The 8,708-nt window shown below is 48.7% G+C and overlaps 1 protein-coding gene across 2 annotated transcripts in view; it reads left to right on the top strand.

Annotated features, from left to right (window-relative positions):
* LOC121011398 (interferon lambda-1-like) overlaps positions 1-6,135 on the top strand; it is a 10,770-nt gene extending 4,635 nt beyond the window's left edge. The window contains exons 2-6 of one of the 2 annotated variants that reach the window (XM_040445788.1): positions 4,554-4,714; positions 4,912-4,983; positions 5,567-5,710; positions 5,815-5,898; positions 5,992-6,135. In XM_040445788.1, coding sequence (XP_040301722.1) covers positions 4,554-4,714; positions 4,912-4,983; positions 5,567-5,710; positions 5,815-5,898; positions 5,992-6,090 — 560 coding nt within the window. In that variant the 3' untranslated portion in view covers positions 6,091-6,135. Of the gene's footprint in view, positions 1-4,543; positions 4,715-4,911; positions 4,984-5,566; positions 5,711-5,814; positions 5,899-5,991 lie in introns of those variants that run through there. The other variant, XM_040445789.1, reaches the window with a different exon arrangement.
* The last annotated feature ends 2,573 nt before the right edge of the window (positions 6,136-8,708 follow it).

Below are 8,708 nucleotides of genomic sequence, written 5' to 3'. Positions count from 1 at the left end.
TTTCTTTCTTTCTTTCTTTCTTTCTTTCTTTCTTTCTTTCTTTCTTTCTTCCCCAGGTTCCCAAAAGGCTTTATTATATACAGAGGGGAGGGGTTCAGTCCTTTTTGGATGCCTCTTTCCTCATGACTACCAAAATATTGCTCAACTCCTCTCTCTCTCTGTCCCCATGGATGTGTGCCTCCATCCTTTTCTTGATGAACTTGAGGACGTGCTTGTCTTTAGAGACCATGAGTAACTCCATGGCTTGTGGCTCTTACGGGGTGAAGACAAACAACTGTCGGATCATGTCAGGTTATGTTGGATCATGTCGGATCATGTCACGAACTTGGTGTGCTTGGTGGGATGCCCGCAGCGGTGGCTGTGCCTCAGCTTGCTTACGGTCTTAATCAGCTTATGTCCCTTGTTGAGGCCTCCGGTCATAACGTATCACAGAGCCGTGGCAGCTGCTCCTCAGTGGCTCCTGAGGCGGAAGCCTGTTTACTTTCAAGATTCTTTGTCCTTAGTTTTCCAAAGTTTGATTATGATGTGCCTAGATATGCTTTCTTTGCATTTATCACATTTGGGGTTTACTCAGCTTCTTGAATCTATAGGTTTATGTCGTTTACCAAATATGTGATATTTCAGCCATTATTTCTTCAAAATTTTTTTTCAGACCCAAGTTTCTTTCTGCTTTTCTTCTGGAACATCAGTGATATGAATGTTAGATATTTTGTTATTGTCCCAAAGTCCCTGAAGCTCCTTTTGTCTCAACAGGTACCTTTTAATTAAGAAAAAAAATCTACTTTTATTTTGTGTAGAATTCAATCTATTTACTCTCTGTTGTTCAGAGAGGATAATTTCTATTGGTCTATTATCAAGATCACTGACTCTTTCCTCTCTCATCTCCATCTTCCATGGAGAAGAATGAGTTTCTTCCACTGAGTTTTATTTCAGTTACTATATTTTCAGTTCTTAATTTTCTGTCTGGTTCTTTATGTCCTCTATTTCTTTGCTGAGACTCTATATATTTTTTAAAATATTTATTTATTTTGAGAGAGAGAGCAAGTGAGCAAGTGTGAGTGGGGGAGGGGCAGAGAGAGAGAGAGAGAGAGAGAAAGAGAGAGAGAATCTCAAGCAGGCTCCTTGCTATCAGCACAGAGCCTAACATGGGGCTCAGTCTCACTAACCATGAGATCATGACCTGAGCCAAAATCAAGAGTCAGATGCTCAACCAACTAAGCCACCCAGATTCCCCAAGATTCTATATTTTAATTTGTTTCAAGAGGGTTCATGAGTGCTCCTTAAAGCATTTTTACAAGTTATTTTAAAATTCTTGTTAGATAATTCCAATATCTGTGTCACCTTGGTGTTGGTATCTATTTATTTGCTTTTCCCATTCTCTTTAAGATTTTCCTGATTCTTGAAATATTGAGTATAATGAGTTATTTTCTCTTGTACCCTGGATGTTTAGGGTATTATGAAACTACAATTCCTTTTTTTTTTTTTAAGATTTTATTTTTAAGTAATCTCTATACCCAACATGGGGCTTGCACTCATGACCCCAAGATCAAGAGTCTCATGCTCTGACTGAGCCAGCCAGGTGCCCCTATAATTTCCTTTTTAAAAAGTGTTACTTCCAGGGGCACCTGGCTGGCTCAGTCGATTAAGCGTCCAACTTCAGCGCAGGTCATGATCTCACAGTTCATGCGTTCGAGCCCCACGTGAGGCTCTGTGCTGACAGCTCAGAGCCTGGAGCCTGCTTCGGATTCTGTGTCTCCCTCTCTCTCTGCCCACTCCCAACTTGCACTCTGTTTGTCTCTCTCTAAAGCGAATAAGTAAAACATTAAAAACATTTTTTTAATAAAATAAAATAAAAAACTACTACAGTCTTCCTTCTGGCCGCAAGGTATTTACATTCCTTCCACATGCAAAATCCACTCTTTCTACAACCTCAAATCACTCATCTATTTTGCATCAGGCTCATAGTCAAGGTCCACAATCACATTGTCTAGATCAGATCCAGGTGTTGTGAAGGTCACAATACTGCCAGGATTCTGGAAGTCTGGGGTACTTCTTGAGGGAGGGAAGCTGGTGCAACTATTTGGGAAAGCAATAGATGAGTATTTAGGACCGCGTTGCCTGTTATGGTAGCCACCAGTCACATACATCAATTAAATTTAATTTAAAGAAAAATGAAAAGGCCTGGAAAATTCAGTTCCTCCATTGCACTAGCCAATTTTTTTTTTGACAGAGAGAGAGAGAGAGAGAGAGAGATCACAAGCAGCACAAGAGGGGCACAAGAAGAGAGAGAATCTCAAGCAGGCTCCATGCTCAGCGTGAAGCCCAACACAGGGCTAGAACTCAACACTGGGATCACGACCCAAGCCAAAATCAAGAGTTGGAAATTCAACCAACTGAGCCATCCAGGAGCCCCTGCCCTGGCCTGATTTTAAGCACTCAATAGCTGCATGTGGCTAGCGGATACTGCATTGGACAGCACAGACATGGAACACTTCCTCCCTTGAAGAAAGTTCTATCAAACCGTGTTGACTAGACATTATAAGTTCAGGTATACCCTATGCCCCAGAAATCCTACTCCTGAATATATGTCTTAATCTGGAGTCTCCCAAAAGCATGGCTTGAGCCAAAGAGACAGGTGACTTAGTTGGGAGGTATCCCCAGAAAACACAAGTGAGTGGGGAAATTGGAGCTGGGGGAGGGAAAAAAGCCAAAGTGACGAAGAATCTGGACTACAGTGAGGCAAGTAAGGCACCCAGGGCACTTGCCTGAATCTGAGAGTGAGTCCCTCCCTAAGTTTGTACCCCAGCTGCCTTGCTTCCCCACCCTAGTGCCAGCTCTGAAAGGGTGACTGCTGTGGGCAACTCAAGCTCCTTCCTAACCGGGGACCCTCCAAGGACATGAAGAGTCACGCAGAACGCACCTCAGAATCGACCCACTGAGGAAAAGGGAAGCAAAAGTATTTACTGACTGCCTCCCAACCCTCGCTGGCGGAAGATTGCCCTGGAAATTAATCCTGGCCCTTCCAGGTGTATTCTGCATGCAGACAGGAGGAAGTCCTCAGATGGGGAAGAAAGGCACAGTCATATGAGGTGGGAAGCTGTCAAGGTGTTCGAGAACTGCCCACCAGGTCTCCGAGTGAGTGAAAAAATTAACTGAAGGGATATGGGGGGGCGCACCAGCTGGGGTGTTATGGGATTTCCTAGAAGACCTCCCACAGAGAGGATCTGTATGAGCCTTATAGTGATAGGGAGCTAGAGACAACCTAAGTGTCCATCCCTAGGGGAGCAGATAAGTAAAAGTGTCGTGGGCACGCCACGGAATACAACGTGGCAGTTAGAAACGGAGAACTTGGTGTATACCTCTATATGGAGAGATTTCAGAAACAGTTATGTTTTAAAAAAAAACAAGTGGGGGGGGAGAGAAATGGAATGAAATTTATAGCACCATCCCATTTATGCAAATTGGAAATACGGATACACACACAAAATCACAAATTATAAAGATACGTCTTTGCAGCCGAATATCAAGTGCATTAAAGTGGGTACCTGTGAGCGGGTGAGGTGGGAGTGAGGATAGAGTAGGGGAAGGGGGGTAAAACCTTAGAGAGTCTTTCATGGGCCAATTGTGATTCTATGTTATGATCTGAGGAGTATGATTAATAACTTTCTGCACCTAAGGGCCAAGAGAAAAAAAAAAAAAAAAACAAAGGAATGAAAAATATGAAGTCTCTGCACATCAAAGCAATTCCCTACCTGCTACACAATTATTATTACCGCAGGGGGATGAGGATAACAAAGCAACCAGACTCTGCCTGCCTTCTGGAAGCCCTCCTCGCTGCCTTCTCCCCAGGCAGCCTTCTCCCCAGGCAGCCCCTCCAGTCCCCAGCAAGTTCTCTGGCCCCTCGTAAAAGAGGAGCTCCCTACCCTTTCATGCTACCTAGAGGGAGAGAAGGGAGAGCTGGCTGGCTGCGAGTCCCAAAGGTTCCCATCTTCTTTGGTTGTCTGTAGAATAGAGGGCGAGCTCATGAGGCGCTGTTCAAACCCCAGCTGTGCCTCAGTCTCCTCACCAGTAAAATGGGGATGATCATAAGTGTAACAGCTCATAGGAATGTTCAGAGCATACAATGAGTTCCCAGAACAAGCTTGAATGGGCAAAGCTCCCTCTCTACCACTCCAGCAGCCTCCCTGCACATACCCTGCCCAAGCCCCTGCCCTGCTGTGCCGGTACCTGCCTGGGTCTCAATCGGGGCATTCTCAAAGCTCCAGGAATTCCTCTACTAGGCTCGGGAACTCCTTAGGTTCCTCTTGATATTGAATTTCAGTTTCTGTTTCCATCTTAGCTTAACTCTGGGCGCTCACCTGGCCCCACCCACACCCGTGAGCTCACCTGGCCCCACAGCTGGCCCCACCCACTCATCCCTTTTAAGCCATTGCGAATCGCAATTTCCATCTGCCTTTTCACTTTACACACATCAGCATGATTGCTCACTTAGCCTGGCTCAAAAGCAGAGCCATGCAGTCAGGGAAGCAGTCACAATTTGGCCATGGCCGCGGCATGGGTCCTGGTGCTGGTGGCTGCAGGGCTGAGCTTGGCCAGCGCGGGCCCCGTCCCCACTTCCAAGCCCACCACAGCCTGGACGGACTGTGACTTTGGCAGGTTCAAATCTCTGTCACCAAGGGAGCTGGAGGCTTTCAAGAAGGCCAGGGATGCCTTGGTGAGTCCCCACTGTTGTGGGCTAACCTCCAGCCTCCTGCTATGGGCTAGCCTCTCACTTTCCAGCCATGGGTAACCACTGTCCTTTCTGCCATGGATTAAACTGCAGCCTTCCTGGAGGGCCAGGCTTCATCTTTGCTGCTTCGGGCTAGCCGCCAGCCCTCCTACTGGGGGCTAATCTCTGCTCTTATTCTCTAGGAAAATTCGCTGAAAAGCTGGAGTTGCACCACCCGCCCCTTCCCTAGAAACCGGGACCTGAGACAGCTACAGGTGAGTTGGAAGTGAGGCCACCCTTACCGGCACCTGGCCCCTCTCCCTGACTCCTCAAGGGGCCCCTCACCTCCTTTATCTCACCTGTCCTTCCCTGTCTCTGGTCTCTCCTCACCTGTCCTGTGCTCCCCCCAGCGCCCCCCCCCCTTCTGCTTCAACTGCTCCCTTGACCCCATCCCTCCCTTGGGTCTCTTTCTGTCACCTCTCTGCCTGTCCCCACGTCCCTATCTCCTTCACCCGTCCCCGTCACTTGCACTCTTACCCAATTTCTTCTCATTTCTCTCTTCTTTTCACTCCCATCTCCTCAAGCTTCTGTGACCCGCGTGAGGTCACCTTTCACTTGTCCCATTTCACTTTTCACCCGTATCTTCCCTTATGTTTCTGCCTTCACCTGTGTCCTCTCTTCATCTGCATCCTTCTCCTGCCTCCCTCTCACCTGGCCCGTCCCTGATCCCCAACCTGTGTGTCACAAACCACCTGCCTTTCCTCTCTGCACTCCCGGACCTGTCCCCACTTAACTAGGCCCTCTTGCCTACGCTTCCTCTCCTCGCTTCCTCGCCTATTCTTTCTCATCTCTCTGCAGGTGTGGGAGCGCCCCGTGGCCTTGGAGGCTGAGCTGGCCCTGACGTTGAAGGTCCTGGGCACCATGGCTGACGCGTCCCAGGGGGACATCCTGGACCAGCCCCTTCACACACTGCGCCACATGCACTCCGAGCTCCAGGCCTGTGTGAGTGCTCGGGGTACCGAAGCCGTGTATGTGGGTTCTCCGCTTATGGGACTCTCCTCTCTGCCGCGGGCCCTGCCTCACGCGCCACCCTCCTCTGCCCCCAGGTCTCGGCTCAGCCCACAGCAGGCCCCCAGCCCCAAGGCCGCCTCCACCACTGGCTGCACCGGCTCCACGAGGCCTCGAGGAAGGTGAGTGACCCGAGACGGGGACGGATGCCCGGGCCCTGTGTAAGGGAGGAGGTTGGACACCCCAGCAAGGGCAACCATATTCTCCTCTCACAGGAGTCTCAAGGCTGCCTCGAGGCCTCTGTCCTGTTCAACCTCTTCCGCCTCCTCAAAAAGGACCTGGAATGTGTCGCCAGTGGAGACCTGTGTGTCTGAGGACGCAGACCCACCCCCAGCTCATGTGGGACCCCAGAACTTATTTATGCACGAAGAAGCCCCAACCTTGCCTTAAGTTATTTCCTCTCGCCCCTTATTTATGGAGCCGTGGCGGTGACCTAGACCCAAAAGCAATGCTTGTTTTTCTACTTTTATACAATATGCACAAATAAAGCAAAGGGTGGGACCCTTCTGTGAGAGTGGATCCTTGAGTGCGCGTGTGACTGAGTCTGTGGCTGCATGTGGACGTCTGTGTGGTGCAGGTGAAATGCGTGACTTCTGCGACTGTGTGCGCGTATGGATCTAAGCGAGTATCTGCCTGAACCTCAGTCTGACTGAAGACGTACAACGGTTCATGCCCACACGTGCGGGTGTGTGTGCATTTAAGCGCATGTTTATATGTCTCTCTGTCTATCCCTGTCTGTGTGAACTGGGCACCCCTGTCTTCCATGGGTACTTAGGACAGTCGGAGGTCCAGCTCAATCAAGATGCTCTATCCTATAATAAGTATCAGAAAGCTAACTCAAGTGGGGAAAGCAAAAATGAGTTCATTATCATACATAACAAAAAGTCAGCTGGCAGGGCAGTTCTAGGACTGGTTGATTACTTAATATTCAATAATGTTATCGGGGAACCAAATTCTTTCCGTTTCTTTTTTTAAAGTGTGTTTATTTATTTTGAGAGAGAGAATGTGCACGTGTGCGCAGGGCAGAGAGAGGGAGAGAGAGAATCCCAAGCAGGCTCTGCACTATCAGCACAGAACCTGGTGTGGGGCTCAAACTCATGAACCGTGAGAGCATGACATGAGCCAAAATCGGACGCTTAACTGACTGAGCCACCCAGGTGCCTCTGTTGGCCGATTCTTACTCTGGCTACCTCATGGTCTCGAGACGGCAGCCACGGCCCCAGCTGTCACACACAAACAATATCTTCCAACTCATAACCAACCGCCTCAAGCTTAATGGAGTAAAACAACAACCATTTTATCCTGCTCACAGATTCTGTGGGTCACGAATTTGGACACGGCCCAGTGTGGACAGCTTGCCTCTGCTCCACAATGTCTGGGGCCTTCTTCACTCTTCTCCCACAGTTTTTAAAAGCAAGGAAAGCCTTCCGGAGAAACTCCCTGTTGGATGCGCATGCTTCTCTCCTTGGCTAGAATTCAGTCACATGCCCAAGCCTACAGCAATCCGGTGGCAAGAAAGATATAATTACAAAGATAGTGTTGGGGGGGGGGGGGGGGTCCGGCTGACTCAGTCAGAAGAGCATGTGACTCTTGATCTCAGGGTCATGAATTCGAGCCCCACATTGGGTGTAGAGATTACTAAAACAAAATAAATAAATAAACTTAAAAAAAAAAAGATGGTGTTAGACTAATCAAGATTCACCCCTGATACTAGAAAGAAGGCCTTTCCCTGAAAACATGCCCCATGGAGAGGGGATACCAGAACACACTTAGAGCTCGACCAGCAGGAAGAAGGTAGGAGATAGAACCAGGTAGCAGCCTATAATGGCACATGGAGGTTCCAAGTCGTGTATCTCTTGCAGGACTAATACTCAGCGGGTCCCCAATGGTAGCACTGCTTCTGTTGTGGAAAATATTGAAAACACTTTCAAACTAGTTGGCAAGTGGCTATTTCCCCGAGGTCCCCCTAAACAAACCAGCTCCATCCATTCCATCCCAGGCTGGCCCCTGGAATCCCTAGACCTCTCCACAATTCAGAATTGTGCCCCAAAAGAATTAGGGGCGCCTGGGTGGCTCATTCGGTTAAGCGTCCGACTTTGGCTTGGGTCATGATCTCAAGGTTCGTGAGTTCAAGCCCCGCATCAGGCTCCGAGCTGATAGTACAGAGCCTGCTTGAGAGATTTTCTCTCTGTCTCTCTTCCCCTCCCCGACTTGGGCATTCATGCATGTGCTCGCTCGCTCTCTCAAAATAAATTTAAAAACTTAAAAAAAAAAAAAAAGAATTAGTACCTGCTGCAGAAGGGATGAGGGGGCGGTTCCAGGATCTGCTCCAATGTGTGGCCAACATGCATTTTGATTCCAATAATGCCAGATATTAACTAGTTCCCTGGCATCTCCAATTTGTGCATGGTATGTGCTGTGACTTTTAAAAAGTGGCCACAAATTCTTTGACATTCCTCCCTTCAAGAGGTGGAGTCAATGCTCCCCCCTCGTTGAACTTGGACTTGCAACTTCTCCAACCAATAAAGTACAGTGGAAGTCAAGACGAGTGACTTCCAACACCGAGTCCACTTAGCACTCTTGGATCATGAGTTCTCAGACTCTCCCCCTTTGGAACCCATTGGAACCCAACTGCCACGACGCAAGAAGCCCCAACCACATGAAGAGGCCACATGTACATGCTCTGGTTGACAGTCCCAGCTCAGCTCAGCTTTGAAGTCATCCCAGCTCAGGAACCAGACGTGTGAGTGGAGAAGCGTCCAGATGGTTTCAGCTCCCAGCTGGGGCAGAGACAAGCCATCCCTGATCCCCACTGTCCCACGATCAAGCCCCTGGCCCACCCAATCTGGGAGCATAACAAAATAGTTTTTGTTTTGTGCCACTAAGTTTGGTTTTTTGTGAAGCAACAGATCGTTGGAACAGTGTGACAGCC

Source organism: Herpailurus yagouaroundi, unplaced genomic scaffold (genome assembly GCF_014898765.1).
Source record: "Herpailurus yagouaroundi ecotype Mexico unplaced genomic scaffold, PumYag 194, whole genome shotgun sequence".
NCBI classification, from domain to species: domain Eukaryota; kingdom Metazoa; phylum Chordata; class Mammalia; order Carnivora; family Felidae; genus Herpailurus; species Herpailurus yagouaroundi.
Note: the sequence above shows the minus strand (reverse complement) of the source record. Positions and strands in the feature narration are given on the sequence as shown.